Source organism: Micrasema longulum, unplaced genomic scaffold (genome assembly GCF_059751315.1).
Source record: "Micrasema longulum isolate JH-2025_06_02 unplaced genomic scaffold, ASM5975131v1 h1tg000696l, whole genome shotgun sequence".
NCBI lineage: Eukaryota > Metazoa > Arthropoda > Insecta > Trichoptera > Brachycentridae > Micrasema > Micrasema longulum.
Window position 1 is genome coordinate 492,831 of NW_028277892.1, and position 22,879 is coordinate 515,709.

General features: G+C 31.4%; 1 protein-coding gene across 3 annotated transcripts in view; it reads left to right on the forward strand.

The window, feature by feature from the left end:
• The window catches only part of LOC148279600 (pyridoxal phosphate homeostasis protein), a 32,023-nt gene extending 14,706 nt beyond the window's left edge, over positions 1–17,317 (forward strand). For 2 of the 3 annotated variants that reach the window (XM_088229699.1, XM_088229698.1), the window contains exons 2-4: positions 13,977–14,334; positions 15,858–16,099; positions 17,185–17,317. In XM_088229699.1, coding sequence (XP_088085825.1) covers positions 14,214–14,334; positions 15,858–16,099; positions 17,185–17,250 — 429 coding nt within the window. In that variant the 5' untranslated portion in view covers positions 13,977–14,213 and the 3' untranslated portion in view covers positions 17,251–17,317. Of the gene's footprint in view, positions 1–11,842; positions 12,085–13,976; positions 14,335–15,857; positions 16,100–17,184 lie in introns of those variants that run through there. The other variant, XM_088229697.1, reaches the window with a different exon arrangement.
• The last annotated feature ends 5,562 nt before the right edge of the window (positions 17,318–22,879 follow it).

Here is a 22,879-nt window from a genome sequence, read left to right on the forward strand (position 1 = left end):
TAGTCGTAAGTTCTCATAATTTGGAAGTCTCCAAGATTAGCCAGCCTCTCATCCCTGAGTGTCGGCACCATATCGCTCTATGTATTAAACTTGAATTATCCGTTTTTACACCGATGCCTAATCACTCCCGTACTATAACATTATTTAAAAAGGCAAATTATAATACAATTAATAACTCCCTTCAGAATATCAACTGGGATAGCGAATTTTTTAATCTTTCTTGTAACACTGCTGTGGATAGATTCTATTACATCTTAAGGGAAATTATATCTGTAAATATTCCCACGAGAGAATGCAAAGCAAATAACTCGTATCCTGTATGGTATAGTCCAGCATTAATTAAACTCACTAAAGAAAAATACAAAATTTTCAAAAAATGGAAGAAATTTAATAACCCCCTTGATAAGATTGAGTTTAATATTCTGCGCGCAAGACAAAAACAAATGGCTAAAGATTGCCTTAAAAGTTTTGTAAATGACTCTGAGATTAAAATTAGTAAAGATCCAAAGCAATTTTGGAATTTTGTTAAGAGTAAAAACAAAAATCATGGTTTGTCGCAATCTATGGTTCTTGATGATATTACAGCGGACAATCCCAGTGATATTTGTGAGTTATTTTCAAAGCATTTTGTTACTTCCTTCAATCATTGCACCCCCAACACACAATTACCTTATACAAACATACAAACTGATGATCATGTCAACATATCTTCTATTTCAATTTCAAAAAGGATGATTATTGGTCATATTAAAAGTTTGTCAAATAGTACAAGCGGGGGTAGTGATAACATATCTTCATATTTCATTAAAATGTGTTGTTATGAAATCGCCAAACCATTATTTCTATTATTTCAATTATCATTAAGTGAAGGCATATTTCCTGATATGTGGAAAAGCGCCCTTATAACACCCATATATAAATCTGGTTCAAAAAATGATATAAAAAATTATCGTCCAATCTCAAAATTAACTATTATCAGCAAACTTTTTGAAAAAATAGTCTACAGTCAACTTTATAATGCTGTCAAAAACACTATCATCGAGAACCAACATGGTTTTGTAAAATTTAGATCCGTCACTTCTAATCTTGTTGTATTTTTGGAATCTGTTTTAAAAGCAATGGACGAAAGAACTCAGGTAGACGTAGTGTATACTGATTATTCAAAGGCTTTTGACACTGTTACGCATAGTATATTACTCAATAAATTATGGAATTTGGGTATCCACGGTAATCTACATAGGTGGCTGACGTCTTACCTTAATAATAGACTACAATCAGTAGTCGTAAACGGGTTTAGTTCCGATGTTGTAAATGTACCCTCAGGCGTTCCACAAGGATCGCATTTGGGGCCATTACTATTTATAATTTTTATCAATGACATTGGTAAGTGCTTTAAATTTGCAAATTTTTTACTTTTTGCTGATGACATGAAAATATATTTAAAAATAAAATCTAATTTAGACTGTGTCAAACTCCAAGAAGATCTCGATAGATTAAATTTATATTGTAAACAAAACTTACTAAAATTGAATATTAAAAAATGCTCTGTGCTCACATTTTCAAGGAACAACTTTAAAATCATCCATAATTATTGCCTTGACTATCAAGTACTTACTAAAGTTAATGAGATGCGGGATCTCGGGGTTCTACTTGACAATAAGTTAACGTTTGAGGCACATGTCAACTCAATTGTGAAAAAATCATACCAAATGTTAGGTTTCCTCTTCCGTATAGGGAGAGAATTCAATCATGCGCGCACTCTTAAAACTCTTTACTTCACATTTGTTCGAAGTCAATTAGAATTCGCATCTCCCGCTTGGAGCCCTCAATACAAAAAATACACAAACCGAATTGAATCTATACAATCAAAATTTTTATCGTATTGCAATTTTAGACGGTTGACTCAGAATACAGGTCCAGATGAGTCTATAAACTTACCTAAACTCCAAACTCTCCAAACTCGAAGGAACATGGCTGATGCCATTTTTATGTATAAAACTTTGAATAACATGATAGATTGCCCTAAGATTCTGTCACTTATTAATTTTAGAGTCCCAGTAACGCAGACCAGAAACCAATCTCTTTTTAAAATTTCTAAATGTAAAACTAAATCTTTTCAAAATTCATTTGTAAATAGAACCTGCCATATGTGTAATCAAAAATTAAATTGTATTGATATTAATAATATATCTTTAACTTCCTTTAAAAGTGAAATTTCCAAAAATAATTCAAGTTATGATGTTGCGCCTTGAATCCGCAGCCTATATTATGCAGGTGATGTGCAGTTCTGTATGTAGGCACATAATAAATGAACACTGTATGGTCAACTATAGTTGTATTATTTATTGTAATGTGCAACTGTGTGACCAATATTCATTTACATTTCTAGTAATATTATAAGTTTTGTATGATTAGTTATTTTATGTTATGTATAATTTTGATGTGACAACATTTACAATAACAATATTATGTGGAAGCCTCTAATTGGACTTTATGATATGTATTTATGGTATAATTGATTCTTATAAATGTATAAATGTCTGTTGGCTTTCCAATGAAATAAAATAAATAAATAAATTTGAAATGTGGATCCACCGTAGAATGTTAAGAATATCTTAGACCGATATGATAACCAACAATGAAGTATTACGTAGAGCCAATACTAAAAGAGAACTATTCACCACTTTTAAGCTCCGTAAGATTTCATATTTTGGCCATGTATTGAGAGGTGATAAATATGCCATACTTCAGCTTGTCATGAAGGGGAAGATCGAGGCACGTAGAGAGGTCGAAAGAAAACAGCTTTCCTGGCTTCGAAACATCCGAGCATGGACCAGGATTAGAACTGTGGAGGAGCTTTTTCGCACTGCTCAGGATAGGGAAGCTTTCTCCCAAGTGATCGTCGACGTCGGGGGGACCCGACATGACACGTGAAGAAGAATACTGGGCAATGTCTGAAAATATTTTTAGTGTTTATACTTCTTGGACCGGGTGGATTTATCAACAATATTTTTGGTTTATACAGAGCTGTTAATTTTAACATATTACAACAGAGATGGAGAACATTTTAGAGAATGGAAAATAGAAGTATTTTTTAATGTTTACAAAAAGCATTTGTGTTTTGTGGATCTAAATCAGATTCTTTCCTTAAATTCCTTCTAATTTCCACCCATTTATTTATTTTTACTGGATTTTTGGATTACCAAGTAGTATTAACTAAAATAATATCAAATTCAATACATTTTTAAAAGTTGATTTCTACATTAGTACACTACTCTGTTGGTGAAAAGACCACCATTTTTGAAAAAATATTTATTTTATGTTTTCAACCATAAACAAGTACCTACTTAAATTTAATATTTACAATCCTTAGTTTTGGAATTTAATCACAAAAAAGTATCTAGGTACCTACTTATCAATGAAATATCTTTTTCCAAGCTAATAGCAGGCAAACCGACGTTCGGGCAGGACAACGTCTGTCGGGTCCGCTTGTATATGTATAAATAAATAGTGTGTGCTCATAAATGTAACCAAAACAAGATAAAAAATAAAACAAAGGTAATCGAAAATTTCAATTCTACAGAAAAATAAGTACCTCTTAAAATTAAGATCTAAAATATGCATGTAAAATAGGAAAGAAAGAAAACAAAAGGTTAAAACTAAAATAATTCAAGTGTATTTAATGAGAGATAAAAACACCGAGTTTAAGAATGTTTTACGTAAATAATAAATCAGTACAGAAACGTTTTGTCTACCAGCACTTTCGTATTAAAAACATAATTTTATTTTTATTATGACATGTTTTCAAGTCAAGTGGCAACATATTAAATATTTTTGGAACAATATAATCCAACTTACGCTCTCCATATTTATTTTTAAATTTTGGTACAAAACCAGTCCATCAACATTTAAATCTTGTTAGATAGCTATGTTCTAATTTATCCATTAAATCAGAAATGGGTCGATTTTGTTGCGATTTAGCAGCGATTCGCAGATGGAAAGTCGGTTGATGAAGTTTTTGCCTCAGCTGGTGTGGCACCCAAACATCGAGCTTTTTTTCAATCCAGCCTTCTGCAAATAGTTCAAATGGTTTTATAATCGATATTCAGCTCCTGGGCGATGCTACGACTGCTAACATGACGGTATATGTCGATATTTTCTTTAGTTTTATCGTCATTTTCGATGACAGGCCTGCCAGAGCGTGGTGCATCATTCACCTCCACTACACCAGAACAAAATCACTCGAACCACTGTTGTGCAGCACGAATCAAAAGAGTATCGGCCCCGTGTACATCGCACATTTTTTTGGTCGCTTTCGACGCGTTTTTCCCTTTCAGGTACCTAGTAAAAGATGACGAATTTCTTCCTTTTAGACCTCTATACTCGACGCACGATAGTTCACGACTGAACCGACCAAGCGCAATAATGCCAAAGAAACGTTTGTAGTATACACTCACACCTTTACAACGCCGTATTGTATAATCCAATATGACTAATAATGATCGATATATACTTAGTTGAAAAAAAGGCGCGAAATACGAAATTACTTTTTCCCCCAATCTGATATATATATATTTTTAAGAAAGAAATATTAGCGTTCTTATAATTTACTCAAATATTTCAATTTCTGTTGCTAATTTTAACAAGTTGTAAATAACTTACTACTAGAAAATGGAAATCAAGTCGGGGTAGAGTGGTATTCGAACCTCGGACCTCTGGCTCGTGAGTCCGAACACTTGTCACAGGACCACAACCTAATTCAGATATAAAAGAAATTGGGACAAGACAGAGGATGGTGGGAAGGAAAAAGAAGGAAAGTGGTGGAAAGTGAGGAGTGGTGAAGGATGAATGAAGGAAAACAGTAGTTTAAGATGGCATTTTCAAGAGCAAAAAAGATAAAACGTCTATTCTTTGTGATTCTGAATCAAGCTTGTTAGTTCTTTTCTGTGCCTATTCAATATAAATATATCTAGACTATATAAAGTCTTGTTAAATCTTTCACATCACGAGGGATGGTAGAATATTTCCGATGATTGGTTTTAATGTTAGGAATGTAGAAATGGCCAGAAAGTCTAGTTGGTTTGGAGGGGGCACGGCAAGCAAGTACAGTAGATTAATTAGTTCTGAGGAATCAAACTTATTGTTGTTTTCATTATAAGTCTCAAGACTCAATAATTTATTTTTTTTAATTCAAAATATGCATAAATACAAAATGAAAACAAAAAATATAAAAACCGACTTTATTTAACATGTTACAGCATCATCTTTACTAAACGGCTTTTAAAAGAGTCATGATTCATGATGCCGTATTGTAAGCTTGTATGTTCTGATTCTATTTCACACGCAGAACTATATTCTTCCTCCGCTAAAATACGGAATTAATAGATACCTACGTGAAATTATTTCATTTGACTGACGCCTGAAGCGTGAGACTAATCATCTTACCACGATTTTAAAAAGTGTTAAAATAAGTGTTTTAACAACTACTGCCCATTTTAAAAACAATAAGAAAGAAAATATCTCTAGTTAAAATATTATCTGCTCAAAAACTTAAATAGATCAGGCGCGACCTCACGTTATTTATAAGCCAACGCAGAAAACTTAGTCATGAAATAGGAATTCGGAATTTAGTTTAGAAAATAACACAATACTTATGTAGGTTATGTGGGTAAAAGAATTATAAATATATCAAACCAATGCAACAGGTATATTATACATTTTCAGATATAATTTCGACCTTTGCTCAGAGAAATTTCTCTTTGATGGCCCCAAGAGTGTTGAATGTCCTGAATAAACATAAAACAAAAACCATTTTCAGAAAGAGTTTACAAGTCTGGGTTTTGTCTAAGGGAAGAGACCATTGCAGGAGACTGCTGCGAGATGTTGCATAGATTTATATTCAATAGAAAGCGTGTTGTCCGGATGTTTGTTGAAATATATGTATGTTCATGTAATAATATTTTATTTTTGCTATTATTTAATAATGTACATGCTCCCACTTTCCATTATGTTGTATCCAAACTCAACACAGGGCCATTGGCCTCATGGAGTTTGGGATACGTTATTATTATTGTTTGTAATATGTACGTAAAAAAAATACAAAATTGGGAAGACAAATAATGTAAAAATATGATGAAGGTAGGTATAATGAATGCATAAAGAAATTGACTTCCTCACACTAAAGCAACAAGTAAAATATAATCTTCCATTTTTATTCATAATATGATAGAATTTAATCAACAATGCCATACATCTGTCTTCAATCCGTGCCTCATGTCTGAGGAAGGTGACCACGCCTGACTCTCTCCCTCCATCTGGAATGATCTTGTGCTGTTTTGTAAGCATTTATCAGTGAAAATTCAGTTACCAAACCGCGCTCCGTCTCAAAGTTTCTCGACAATGCATGAAAAAAAAAGAACTACTTTGAACGACGTCACGAACTTTCCGCAATCAACCAGTGATAAAGTGTTTTGTTCGGTTTCCGGTTACCGGGAAGCCAACTCACCAATCAGCATAACCCAACGAAGAGAACTAGTGACGTCACAGGCGGAGTAATTTCAAAATTACAAAACTGAACAAATCATGGCTCTGATAGGTACGATACATTTTATTTTTTGGCCTAGTTTGATGGTCTATTGACAATTTTTTTTTTTAATTAACAAGCCCACTGAATCTCCAGTAACATGATAAATAAGGTGCATATTATTATACATTTTAAATATGGTTGCTAGCCATCTCACTGATAACCCGCTCTGAGATAGCTTGCCATGATTCTTTAGCTATTTGTACGTATTTTTTTATTTGTTTCTTTTCAGTTCACATACAGTAAACAATATAAGTATAGACAATTGATAAAATAAATAATAATACCACTAAACATCTTTCATCATTTATATGTGAACACCGCAATTATCACAAAACAAAATATACATTTGTTAAATAGACCAAAATTTCATTTGGAATATACCGGTGTTCTTTACACCCTGTCACATCCGAAACCACGATGATCAGTATGGGCAAGAAGATATATTAGCATATTTTAAAAATATTTAGAATAAAGAAAAAAAATTACAATAAAATATTTTTAAAAACAAATGGTTGCTTACTTCTGCAGGGGAAAAGTGAGGGGAGCGCGGCGCAGTATCAGACTCCCCTTTTCCCCCTCCTCGTTTCACCCCTACAGAAGTAAACAACTTTTTGGTATTTTATTTTTTTAAATTTTGTTCGATCTAAAAAAATATTTAAATGAGCCGATATGTCTTCTTGCTCATACTGGTCATCGTGGTTTCGGATGTGACAGGGTTTAATGAACACCCTGTATATATATAAATTATGCAATTTATTAAAATTTAATTCAAAATAGATATAATTTGTACAATTTCATAAAAAAATATTAAAGATTAATAATGTATAAATAAGTGTCTTGTAATAACAATAAGTCCTTTTTTATGATTTACAATAATTATAATAATAATGGTTACAAAAAATAAAAAGATGAACTAACAATTAATTAAGGGTATTTAACAATTCGAAACTAATGGATGGGATGAAGGGAGGGGCGTGAGAGTTTAATAGGTTTAGAGTGATCTTTCAATATAGCCCGTTATACGATGTTCCATTGTTATAATTCATCCTCTCCTTTTTTTCCAACTATATCTCAAACAACATAAAATATTTTCATAATCTAATCAGTGCTTGTTTGTCCTAATCAGTACGTGTGCTTATAAAAAGAATATCGTGTTGGTTTTATATGTTTGTGCACCAACTATGGTGAAGGTGTATTGTGGGTTTTGCATGTTGGTTTGATTAGTGTCCTGACGAAGAGATGGGTATGTCCCGAAACCGGTAGACTTAGAAAAGTCAGTAAGTAGTAATATACAAATATTTAATAATATTTAGATATCATTTTAACTTGCTAAAATTCCACTAGTCCATGTGTTTTGTAGCTGCACGACGATTGGTAATCTAGCTTCCATATATAAATGTTATTAACTATAAAATACCTAAATTTTGTAAATTGGGTCTAGAATTCCAACCGTCCATGCGCTTAGTAGCTGCAAAACGTGTTGTAATTTTACTCGTTTTTATTATTGATAGTATATATTTTTTTATTTTTTTTATTTCATTAATGCACTAAATTTCTTTGCTAATTTATAAAATGTGCAAATGGGGACTAGATTTTTCACCGTCCATGCGCTCTGTAGCTGCAAGACATGCTATAATCAAGCTCCTATCTGTTATAATTTAATTTGATCTTAATTGGAAAAGAGAAACTAGAGTCCCAACGTCCATGCGCTCTGTAGCAGCAAGACGTGCTGGTATATTTATTTATTGTACAGCAACCTTGAGGTGCTTTTCACAAAAATGGCGTTATGTAAATTATCCAACTATATATTTATTTATTTTACATAAACGGCATAAATTGCCTTTAACAATATATTATTATATTATATTATTATAGCATTCAGCTTTCAACCAAATATAAGGTGTATTTTGAAATTGAAATTGGTAGAACACAATGTAAAAATAGTAACAAAATATGCTCTGTTTTTATAAAATCAGTTCCTACTTTTAATTGTGCTTGAAATTTTTAGTATCTATTATTTATTTATTTGTTGGCAACATTAAGTGCAACATTTGGTTTGCCGGCAAAAACGAAATTTAAATCTTCGGATGCAAAACTGTGATTTAAAACGAATGTTTGTTCTTTGCATAAAGATAGTAAAACAAATCAAATAAGTTGAATAAAAACGTATGTTTTTAATTCAGTTTTAAAGGGTCCTGCTCAGACAAATAATATTTGTGTGTTTGTGTATAAAATAATCATAGATTTTGACAGGTTCGATGGCGACGCTCAGTGATAAATTTTGAAACTAGAATTTGTTTTGTGCATATGTCAAATTTCTCTTTAATTTTCTATTCTCCGGGTAGCTGCAAGCCTTCAAACCATGTGTTTTGTCTAAAATGGCGATGAGCGTCGGCGCTGCGCTCGTTAAAAAATATTTTCTTCTCATAGCTTTTCTAACCAAACAAAACGTTTACATAAAAATCAATATGAAGTTCATTATTTAGTTATAAGGTTAGCGTTCTTATTTATTTTATTTTATTAGATTTATTTTAATTTTGTTCGACATATCATTCTAAAATGATTTTATGGTACTAAAATTAAAAAATGTTAGGTAATAAATACTCAGAGCTCTAAAACTAAAATAAACTAAATTTTACCTTCTCCATTATGTGCGCTCCTGGTGAGAAAAACCGATTGTAACTCGGCAAGCTTTATGTCGCTAGAGTTGTTAGGGAGTGAAAATTCAACTTTTTGACGCGGATTTTATTTTGTCTCGTTATTTTTTAAAAATATTGTAAAAATTCAATTTTTAAAAGACTTGGTTTTACTTGAACCTTATTTTTTATCTTCATAGCATAGGTACTAAAAATTTAATTCGATTGTTTTTTTAATCCATTGAAAAAATGTATAAATTTATTAATCATTTTATTTGAGAAAGTTTGTTTATTTCATTACTCGGCAAAGTTTTATTGTTTTGAAAATGAATACTATCAAAACACACAAAAATACAAGAAACCAAATTTCCCGCCAAATTTGAAATCGTGTTTTCATATCATTGAAATTCTAACAAAAATTTACAGCTATAGCTTTATGTGCTCCTGGTAATGAGAATCAATTGATGCGACCACATTGTGGGCAGGTCTGGTAAAACGAACGCAAAATTAGGAATCGTACGATTTTGCCATTTTAAAACGAATGTTTTTTTAAACTCGCGCAATAATAAAAAAAAAACATAAATTAGATAAAAACAATATGTTTTAAAGATATTTATGTTAAAAAATATACTTAAAAGTTTTATGTAACTAAAATATAATTACTTCTAGACCGGCAGATTACGCCATTTCAAATTTTATCTGGGATCTCAATAATAAAATTTGTGAAAATGATTTTAAAAAATTAATTGAACAAGAAAGTGGCCGCAGCAGAATCTTACTTTTTTGTTTTTGATAAGAAATAAAAGCATTTTAAATCACATAAATTTTTACGACATTTTCCTTTATTTTTACTTAAAATTATGCCTTCGGTAATACTTTTAAAAAATATATTGAAATACTTTAGTTGAAACCTTTTTTGTAGAATTATTTTTTTTTTTTTAAAAGAAGATAATTCTGGTTGTAATATTCAATTAAAAATAATATCTTATTCACTTTTTTATAACCGTCAAACCTGCCCTAATCGTTTTCGATTTTGCCATTTTTGTCATTTTCGATTTTAACATTTTAAAACGAATGTTTTTTAAAAATCGCGCAATAATAAAAATTTTAATTTATAAATTAGATAAAAACAATATTTTAATAGGTATTTCTATTTTTAAAATACTTAAAAGTTTGATATAACTAAAATATAATTACTTTTATACCGGCAGATTACGCCATTTCAAATTTAGACTAAGCTTAGGTATCTGGGATCTCAATAAAGACTAAGTATTGAACTATTTTTTTTAAAAATAATTTAAAGATAATAAATTGAACAAGAAAGTGGCGGCGGCAGAATCTTAATTTTTTTGATTTTGAAAAAAAATATAAGCATTTTAAATCACATAAATTTTTGGGAAATTTTCTTTTATTTCTACGTAAAATTATGCAATCGGTAATACAAAAAAAATAATGATTGAAATAGTTTAGTAAAAACCTTTTTTTATAGAACTGGGTTTTTTTTTTTTAATACGGTAATTCTAGTTGTAATATTTAATATTAAACAATATCTTGCCGCGAAATTTTACGCATTTGGTGGCAAACCTTACGATTTAAATTACGGATTGATTGTGTGGTGAATACTGGGGTACAGTTTGTTTACGACAAATAAAATGGGTTGCTAGAATGATATAGTTATTATTTCAATCATGATTGAATTCATAGAATGATAATACAATAAATTATATATCCCCTTTCAACATTATTTGATCATCGTGATTATTTTAAACAATTTACATGCTCATACTACCGGAAATAAGACTATAAAGGCAGCTGTGGCGCTTTTTGGGGTATTTTCTTGAACAAATTTTTTTCTGAAATGTACGTAAAAAATCGTAGCAAACGCTCATTTTGTTATCAGTTAAAAGTGTATAGAAAACTAAAATTACATAGAAAAGGTACTGAATTTTATTTCATTCCAGGCACAGTTCCATACTATAAATGCTTGGTCACAGTGGCGAGCGTTTGCAGCGGGGCGCGGGCGCGCTTTTCCACCATGGCCAAGTATGTAATTTTGGCTGGGATAGAGTACAAATCGGTATTAATTGTGACATTTTTTTTTTGCTCATTGAAAATAGTGCCATAAATTGTTTGAAATAATCATTATAAAAGTAAAAACAATTATAATCAACGTACCATATTTTACAAAAAAAAATCATTTATTAAAAACATCATACATTACATACAGAAGTATTGATTACATCCAAAAATGTCGGCAGTGTAATCGCAGTTATTATAGAATTGATAAAAATAATATCATAGAAAACTTTTCCCCTGGAAACAAACGCGGGAAACATCTTAGAATGTCTAAATTTTACACAGAGGATCTACTTTAGTAGGTGTTGGTCTGAATGCTTGGCCATAGTGGCAAAGCATTTGCGGCACGGCGCGGGCGCGGTACGCGACGCCTTTTCACCGTGTCAGCGCCCGCCGCAAACGCTCGCCACTTTGGCCAAGCATTTAGACCAACACCTACTAATGTAGATCCTCTGTCTAAAATTTAGACATTCTTAGATGTTTCCCGCGTTTGTTTCCAGGGGAAAAGTTGTCTATGATATTAATTTTTATCAATTCTATAATAACTGCGATTAGTTTATGGTGTAAAGCAAGACAGCTGATAATTTGACATTTGACACAAACTTTTCTGGTGTATTATTGTAGATAAGATTACATTTAGTCATTTAAAGTTTCTAAGTGGAATATACTCGGTAGATTATTTTAATTCACACATTTGACATGACACAGAGAGAAGATACAGACGTTATGGGAAATCTTAGAACTGTTTTGAACCAAATAGAAGCCGCTTGTTTGAAGCGAAGCCAGGTAAAATATTAAATAAAAAATGTTTATTATCAGGCAGTATAGTTTCCAGTTTTAGTTATTCTTTTTAACAAGTCGTTTTAATTTTCGCCTAATTAATGCTTATTTTTAAATGACAATTATGCAATATGCAATATTTTAATATAAAATAATATTTTGTAGCCGTTTTTATAAATAATATGTATAATTTAAAAAGATGTTTACTTGCCTGAATTAAAATATATATTAAGAATATCTAAACATGACTCGAGTGCGGTGTGATAGTTTGCATTCGTTGAGAAGAATGCTGGAATGCACAAAACAACCCTGGCTTCAAATCTTTATGTCCATTAATAGTTTTATTAATGGCACATTGAAAGCCCCACCCACTTACCTGAATCTGTTTTAAAGGTCTTGTGTCTTCTTTTCAGATCCGCACATTTAACGTTATTTTTTAAATTTAAAAAAAAATCTTTGTTTTCAAAAGATTCGCGTATTTTTATTTTTTAAATTTATATTTCCCGCTTTCAATGCCTCTATCGCCGTCAGAGCAACCTAAGTACATACAGTCAATTTGTCCGACACCCTCAATCAAATTTTCTCAATTCTAACGACTTACCATTCTTGAGGTCCTGGATTCGATTCCTGGCAAGATTGACGATGTGAAATATTGATTTTAAAGTTTTTTTTAACAGCAATATTTCACTGTTCCTCGACTAGCACCTGAATCATAAGACTGATCACCTTACCTTCATGTAAAAAATAATCCAACTACGCTGCATTTGGTTTACCAGTGCAGTGTCCTATGCACCACCTTAAGTATTATCTTCTTCTTCGCAGTCTCAATCCTAGGGATTAGTTTGCAGCAAAGTCCCGCATCTCGTCCTCCATTAGTCTCTATTTTCTGCAGCCCTCTTTAGCTCGACATATGGGGCGCAGTTTCAATCTTCGCACACTTGCTCCAAATATTCCCATCTGGGCGCCCTCTATAATTTGTCCCCTCAGCCATTCCCTCTATGATGTCGTGCGGGAGACCCTCATGGCCCATAATGTGGCCAATCCATCGGGCTCGCCTCTGAGATGGTTTTGATTAGGTGCCTACCTTCTTCGATTCTGTTGAGAACCTCGTCATTAGTGATGTGGTCTCTCCAGCAAATTCCTAATATTTTTCTGTAGCACTACATCTCGAAGGCCTCTAGTCTGTTTTTATCTTTTTCAGTAAGGCACCATGTCTCACAACCGTGCATCAATATTCTGCATGCATATGTCTTGGCAAGTTGCTTGCGGAGTTTTAGATTGATATTATTTGACTTAAAAATCTTTGATTTTTTGTTAAACGCAAGCCTTGCTTGGTGTATGCGGCATTCGACTTCTCTTTTTGTTCTCCCATCCTAAGTATTATCATCATTGCCTTATTCTGTGGAATTTGAATTTAATTTTTATGAAGTAATATCTCTAAATTAATTATTACTCATTGATCCAGATCGACATTTACAAAAGTTTTTTTTTTTTTAAAGTTTCTTTTTGCTAAAAAGTATTATAAATAATGAAAAAACTAAATAAATAAAGTACTGTCAAAATATTATGGTTAGAAAAATAAACAAAGCTCTATCTGAAGGATAGCTCTTGTAGCAATCTACAATTAGGTAGTTACTGCTGGACATGTGACTAACAGGCTGCTTGGTGATTCCTGGGAGATGGTAGATGCACATATGTGCAGTTACCGAGGGATGGTGTGTATTGTTCCAATGACTTGGTGTCCATTTTGGTCTGAATTTTTTTGTTTTATGATAGGTACACAACATTCCAATTATATGATGTTTTTAACACAGTTACAGATGTATGGAACAGGTGGTACTGTCTACACATACTGGAAAAATCATATTTATTATTTAATGTGAAATATTTCATTACAGATATTGCCAAATATCAAACCCCGCTTAGTTTGTGTTTCAAAGACAAAGCCCAATACTTCTATAATAGAGGCGTACGAAGCTGGACAGCGGCACTTTGGAGAGAACTACGCCAATGAACTGAACGACAAGGCCATTAGTCCGGACATTTTGGAGAGCTGCAAGGAAATAAAGTGGCACTTCATCGGCCATTTGCAGACAAACAAGTTAAATAAAGTTATCAGTTGTCCCGGGCTGTTTATGGTAGAGACAGTTCACTCTGTAAAGCTCGCTGATTCGCTGAACAAAAGTTGGCCGAAGCACGCCAAAGAAGATGAAAAATTAAATGTTATGATTCAAGTCAATACAAGTGGAGAGGATGGTACGTTGTGCATTAAATTAAAGTAAATTTATGATTTCATTTAGTCTACTTTGCTGTATAGCGGTCGGTGGATTAACTTACCATGTATGAGGTCCAATTTCCTTTCAGTCGGAATTAAATATACATTTGATTGCGTAGTGCAGAGAAAACATATCCAAAAAAATTAATAGCTTGTCGGTTCATCTATGTTACATAGGAAACGTTTGAAAAATATCACATTTAAAAATAACAGTATTGTATTATATGCAATCCTGTTGTAAATATGTTAAACTTGAAAATTGACAATTTTAAACAAGTATGTCATCCATCATTTCTCTAAAAAAAATAAATTATTTCTATTTTTTATTTAAAAGACACAATACACAATTTTATTACGGCACAATTATTAATTTTAATGTCCCGACTTGTTAGAAACCTTCGTGTTAAGTCGGGACTCTTTAATGCTAAAATTAATACATTTTATAAATATTATGACACATTAATATACAAAATACATATAAAAAATTTATACATATCAAAAAATATAAAACATACAAGTTATTTAATGACACAAAGAAGTAGCAAAGTTAAGATCATGTATCTTAAATTTTAATTTATTTCTTTAATAATTTAAATTAGTCAAAATAAAAATTAAATAATTTAATGAAATAATAATAGTGATACATTTATATGGTACAATACATAATTTAATAATTTAGTAAACAGATTAATAAATAATTTCATGTTTCAATTAGCAATAGTTCAAATACATATGTATAAGTTATTAAGCATCACTATTAAGTTTATTAAAAAATGAAGCTCTGTAAATGACCAGATTTCCATATCATTTCTTTAAAAAGATCTCTATCTCTGTTATAATATATTATATACATTTTGATACACTCCCTAAGGCATCGGTCGGCAATTGGTTTTGGTGGCAGGCCATATGAATACATCGATTCTTTTTGGGGGCCACGCGACCGTCGACGTCACTCGTGTACATGCGAGCCAAACACAGCTGAATAAAAACCAATGTACCTAATATGCAATTAAAGAATTGCTGTGATGAATGAATACAATGTATAACGAAATTTTAATATAAAACTTGCTGACTACAACACTCATTTACCCTGAACATTCTGATTTATGAAAAAATAAGTGAAATCCTTGATTAAAGACCAGACTGCGTGTACTACTTAACTGTGGTCCATTCATGAACTGAACAGGAACCCCAAGAGCCAGAAGGGAGCATTTGCGGGCCGGATCTGGCCCGCAGACCGCCAATTGCTGATCGTTTCCCTAGGGAGTTGAATCGGGTAGTTGTCTAAAACATTGGGACGTGCTTATAATATTATTAAGAATATTTTCACTTATGTAATATTATAAAGCTTTATTATTTAGTACCTATTGTATAAACCTATGTGATTATGTGTAATGCCTCACCAAGTCATTAAGTCTATCTTTATGGACAATTTTTACCTTGTTTAACCCATGTTTATATTATTTTCTGTTTGAAATATGATTAAAATTTTAATTGATTTCAGTAAAAAATGGTGTAGAGCCTTCCAAAGTAGCAGAACTAGCAACACACATAAAGGAAAAATGTCCCAATCTCCTTCTGAAAGGTCTCATGACCATCGGACAATATGGATATGACTGTAGTCTAGGGCCAAATCCTGACTTTATATGCCTAGCTAAGTGTAGAGAAACAGTTTGCTCAGAGATGGGGCTAGACCTCGCAGATTTGGAGTTGTCCATGGGAATGTCAAGTGACTTCGAACATGCTGTAAGGAAAATTATTGAAGTTTCTCGGTGGAATTAATTTTATTTTTCAGGGCATTTCTATTTTAATGCATTTCGCAGCCTTTTAATTTTAAAGCGTCAGTTTAAATACAGGTAGTCATTGACTTAAGACATATGCAACTTACAACCACAATCCGTGATCATTGTCTGATCGAAAAGTATAGCGATAGTAAGCATTTTTTAAACCCTAAAAAGTGTCTACAAAAAGAAAACTGTAAATTTCAAGATGCAAAACAACTTACCATGAACCAATCATACAACCGCAAAATTCTCGACATAAACACAACTCAAATAAATAAAAACTTACAATACTTTCGGTTTAAGGGACTTATGAGTATTATGCTATTGAAATCTAGAACCTCCATAATTCTGCCCATTAAGAAAACAAGTAACGATAAAACGTTTAAAAGGGCTATAAAAAAAAGAAAATGGAGGCAGGTAAAAATCCATTGGATTGTGTCATTCAGTCGAACCAATTTTGAATTATTTTTTCTATTAGAATCACTTTTGTAATCATATCATATTATTCTTGTTGGTTGTAGATATATTGTGACAGGTCCCCGTAAATTAGTTCTCGCCCTCCAAACCCAAGTCTTTAGAGAGTTGTTGACTACTGAGTGCATGAGTGTTCTCATAATGCTAAACCCCCCTCTCCAGGCCCAGATCTCCGAGCTATTAGGTAGAGGGCGAGGGCTCTAACATCCTCAGGTTTAACCAGAGGTCCCCCAAGGATGCGACTTCTTCTGTGATATAAAGCATCACATTCAAGAATCTGTATAAGTGTTTTATCATCTACAATGCAGAACCTACATCTAGAAGTTGCAGAAATTTGCGTTCTAGCAAGGTGTTAATTCAATCTGCAGTGCCCTGTAAAGGCTCTAGTGCCAAGTTTCAGCCAAGCCTCATTAGGTCAAAAGCAAATCTTTGCAAGTACCCCTTTAGTTCTTTCTACGTCTACTTATGTATATACCTATTTAAAGAAAGTAATGAGGATTTTAGTTTTTCTCAAAAAACCCTATTTATTCTTTTGTCCCCTTCAAAGTAATCAAATATTGATTTATTTTTCAGATTGAATTAGGCGCTACAAACGTAAGAGTGGGCTCAACAATATTCGGACCCCGCTTAAAAAAGTAAAAGATTGCTAGAGAATACTTACATTTATAATAATTTACAAAAAATAAACACTAATTATGAAATTGTATTAAAATGTTTTTCATTTAGTTTTACAAACTAGTAACATCTGTCATAAGTCATTTCATCTATTAGGTCTTAGCTTATATCATCATAATTTATATTATAAATCTGCAAAAGAAGCTTTAAAAAACTTACATAATGGACAACATTATTTTTTGGTATGTGTATTTTTGTACATACACAAATCTGGATTTCTCCCGAGGGGGAGTAGGTCAATAATCCTGAATTTGAAAAAATTCTACCTCATCTCTGTAGGAATATTGATAAAAAAAAAAAAAATTACATAATGGATCCAAAATTAATATAAAATATTGAGTCTTAATCCAAGCTCACACCTGTGGGTTCCTACAGTTCTGGAAAGACCATCGATGACAATCTTGCAGATTTGTTCGGCGGAACTAAGGAATGCGGGATTGGCAAGAGTGCCAGCTACTGATAGTCTCCTGGAGCCGTCTGATGATGTCCACATGCTCCATTTAGGAGCGAAGGTAGGAAAAGAAGAAATGGATGCAAAAAAGATTTTGAAACACGCACTTCAATAAAATTTCACATTTTATTATTTGATTCGTGAAAATAAATTTCACCATGTACCTACATATTTTTATTTGAGTAAAATAAAGCAGGTAAGTTTTTATTTTTGGCTTTCGTTATTAGTCTGGATAAGTCAATCAAAATAACTCAAATCAGTTCTTGATGTAAATAAATTGATAAAAAAATTTAGTGAAAAACACCTTTTAAATAAATATTTCTCACAATTGAAAATCTAATCGCGACCTTGACTGATTTTGCAATAAACTGTTACAATGAAGTGACTTTAATTATCAGGAGAACATAATGTTTGAAAGCAGTGTACTAAACTCAACCTTGACAAATTTTTCAAGCAAGGACATGTCTGACTATTCGGTCACTGTTATCAGGAGCACATGAATACAAATGTCTGTAGGTATTAGTTACGTTGTTTGTTTTTATCAGATTGCACAGTAACGTTGGAAATGGGATTAATGTCAAGTACATTATTATGATTTCCTGGTATTTCAATTGTATGAATTGCTTAATGACAAAAGTTTTATTGTTTATGCTAAAAACATTTATATTAAAATCGATATGGTAATGTTTTTTTTTTTAAAACATTTTTATTAAAATCGAAATGGTTGTTTTTTTTTTTTTTTAGTTCTTTATTACATGGGACAAAAGTGTTCCAAAATTTTGGTTTGGTTTTAGTTTAACAATAAATGTGTAATGGACAGTTTCGGTTTGCGCTTGCAATTCTCGACCTGAGTACCTGCTGCAAACTGTAGCTAACTTCGTTGTTGACAATCATAGAATGGTTTTTGTCCGTATTCCGTATGGGTGACTATTAGCCAGTGACATATTATTACTCTAAGGATTAAACATAAATATATCATCGATATAAATATTATAATTTTTTTAGAAATCGATGTTGATTTTGAACATCGATATACTGATGTATCGATATTTTGGTAGGCGATGATGTATCCGTATTTACATGTTTTTTTTTTTTTTTTTCAATATTTCAGAGTGCAATGTATTCTTTTTGCTCATATTTTAAAACATTCTTTTAAGATGGTAAAATGTTGGCCAACTCATCCTGTTGTTTATTACCTATCATCAAGATGTGTGCCGTAATTTTTTGCATTTCTTATAATAGAAACACAAAAACTCCAAAAATGAAATGCCTGAATATGAAATATATCTTTAGAACCAATGACATTAAATTCAATAGACACGTTACTAGCGCGTAATAGAGATGTCATATATACTAGTTTTTTTCAAGAAATTTTAGGTGACATTTTCTGTAGGTCATTTTCATTTATTGATTTTACACCACATTATTATAAAAGTGGCCATTTACAGTGGTAAATTGTAACAGAAAACTTGGATTTGAGAAAAATCATATTTGATGAGGAAATTTAGTGGGTTTTCAATTTTGTTTATTTATTAATAGACTATCAAACTACGCAAAAAAATAATTAAGTATCGTATTATCAGCACTATGATTTTTTAAAGTTTTGTAATTTTGAAATTACTCCCCTAGTGACATCACAAGTTCTAGTCGGTGAGTTCTGCTGATTGGTGACAGAAATCTATCACAAAACTGTATCATTGGTTTATTAGAAAGAACTTATGACATAGTTCAAAGTAGTTTGTTTTTATCAAAATCATTTTTTCATACATCTTCGAGAAACTTCGTCCTACAATTAAATGCTCTAATTTTTACTGTGCGTAAAACTTTTTTATGTCCAATTTTCTGTAGCACTGAACTTCCTCTTTACCATATAGTCTCTATAATCCAAACAATTAAAAACCGAGTCTGTTCAGTTAGTACAAATTTTAGTATTACTGGAATCTTTAAAAAATAAAACAAACTTTCTGCATATTGTTCATCAATATGATTTATTTTTGAGAATAGTTAATATGATGCTATTTTCTTGACTAACATTTTCAAAAGGAGCTTCTGATATTACATTTTTACCACCTGAATAAAATTTTGATTCATTGGACTGCATGAGTGAAGTATAGTTTGGAGAAAGAAACATACAGTAATTTGTCATCAATCATCAAATCAGTGCAATTTGAGTGGCCAGAAGCATTATTGAGTAACAATAAGGCTTTTGGAGGCAATTTTAATTCTTTCATTCCCTCTCCCTTCACCTGATGCTATGGTTCGGTAAATAGTGTAGGTGTAGAAAGAAATTACCTTAAAGCAATATACCCACCCTTATATGTATATAAAATGAAAATGTTTATGAAGTATTTATTGTGTATGCAGTTAATTGTTAGAATTTCATATTCAAATTTGGTAAGGTATCCAAAATAAAATATTTTCATTGGATTAAATTCTACTTTTATTTATTTGAATATACAAGGGTGTATAATGTGATGTTTTAACTATTTTTTCAAAATAAACCTTTGTAAATTAAATCTGGATTTTTTTGGTGCAAGTTTTTACAGGTTTAAAAAATCTTTTCTTGAGGTAGTAATTTTAATTTTTTTGTCCTAGCTTTAATTTGATTTAGTTGTATTTTATTTTATTAGTGCCTGTATTTATTATAAGAAATTGTATTTACCATCGTTAGAATGGACTGCATAAGTCCGTGAAATAAATAAATGAAATCAATATTACCATCTAATTATGTATTATTATATTAATTTTAAAGCTGCACCCCTACAAATATTTTTAAATAATGGAAGGCTTTCCCAATATACCCCTAATGCACCATGTACCTAATAAAATGCACTCAGTATACCCTAATTGATTTTTAATTACTTTACTTATCTTGGGTTATTTAGAAATCCTCAATACTTGTTAAATAAAGAATAGTTAAGAAGGAGCGTAGAATCATATTTGAAACATCGGACTGTGTCCAAAAATACCCCCCCTTTGCCCCGCTTTCACCGCGCGCATTCGTGATGTCTCCGCGTAATGTTGCACGATGGGAAAAAATATAATCAAAACACAAATGTAAGGTAAAAAAAGCAATATTTTAATTTCTCTAAAATTGTATTGTGCACGCGGAAACATTGATTGACACAACAGAGTAGATAAGTAAAGGGTCATTAAATAAGAGTAATTTAATTAATGAACTTTGAACTTAAAAAATGAAAATTATTTAATTTTACATAAAACTGATATTTTTATATCATGTTAAATAATATTTGAGGTTTTAAAGATAATGTCAGTCAAATGTCCACCACGGCACTGTTTACAGTTAGTTTGACAATGTCCTAACAAGATCGAAACGTGTCACATTTTACTCTTGTATATTAAAAAAAATAAAAGTAGAATTTAATCCTACAAAATTAATTTATTTCGGATACCTTACCAAATTGTGCATAAATAAATATTTAGTTCAGGTTACAGATACTCCTTACTGTATTTTGATCTCACCGGAAAACGTCTCTGAACCTCTATGCCCTGGGCAAGTGTCATAGCCATCAAAGTGGTTGCCAAAAATATTAGAAATTGAATACATACCACAACCTTTTATATAGTAGACATCCATAAGTCTTCAGCGGGGTGCATATATCATCAGGCTTCTGGCACATGTTGGTAACTACATTTCACTAGTTGTGAGATATCGCACTTTTAAAGTTAAAAGCTCATCCTAAACCAACTATTCAAATAAAACTCCCAAGTTGAATATGATAAAATATAATTTTTTGTATTTATAAAATATGAAATATTTTTATTTACTTTCTAAACAAAGATTTTTTGATGCCATTTATGAAGACATCTCATTTTTGGGAAATTTGTACTTACCAAAGTTAGCGTGGTTTTCTGGGACTAGTGTGCCAGAAACCCGACGAGATGATAAATTAAAGGTTATCAAAGCATCATTGAAAAATATCCAATTTAAGATCGACATTTTGATCAAACCATTGAAGTATTAAAACGATGTATGTTTTTTGTGTTTGTCTTCTAAGATAATGTTAATAATAATTGATAATTAATGATATTGTTTTTCATTATATGTATATTTTAATTTTTAAGAGAAAATAAATATTTGTATTCTAACCCAAATATTTCAATTTTGGGGGCCATTTTTAATGAGTTGTAAATAACTCGCTATTAGAACATGGGAACCAAGCTGGCATAGAGTGGGGTTCGAACCTCAGATCTCTGATCCGTGAGTCTGCGACACCAGCCATGGGACCACAACCCGATTAACTATTGTGAAAACAATGAAATTGTTGGTTTTGGATAATTTTGAATGTTTTTTTTTAGATTGCAACACAATTTGGACCCTTCAGGGTTCATTTTTCAGTTCATTTTATCTTTGTGATGGCTCCCACTCAAATTTCAGGTTTTGTTTTATTTATCGAATCTTCTGTTGTCAAATAAAAGTCTCTTGTAATTATGATTGTATTTTAATGACTCGTTTGAAGTTTTGTAATAATTGTAAAATCAATTTTCAATATAAACTTTTGATTGAAATATGCACTTTCAAATTACAAGGAAAAAATATTAGGATTTAACAAATAATACTGAATACAAAAATGAAATAGATCTTTAAAAATTACATGTACATAATGGAAAACTCAAATTCTGGGATTTCACTGCATCTTTTACATATAAAACTTTTATTTTCTCTATAAATATATATGGTTCTTGGAGTTATGCGGGTAATTTATACTATCTAAGCTCAACAGTAAATAAGTCACTTTTATATCTCCATCCAATGAGGAAGTTTAGTTTTTGTAATAAAATTTTTACTATTCAACTAAGACTTTAATTTTTAAAATCCCCATTGAAATTTGCTATCTGTGATGTCATTATGTCTCCTCGATGGGGATATGTTCATTTAAAAAAGTAAAACAGTTGAAATGTGAACTGATCAGAAACTTAACTAAACGTTCAATTTTACAAATAGGAACATAAATTAAAGGTTTATCTGCCACCTTTATGAGAACTAACTTCGTTCTGTTCTACTCGTGGTGTTCAACGATACATAACTGTAATTCGATTCTGGATTTTCTTACACCCTTTACGTATATAGTTGGGGTCTACGTTCAATGCGCACGGAAGGAATGCGATAGTGTGTTGTGA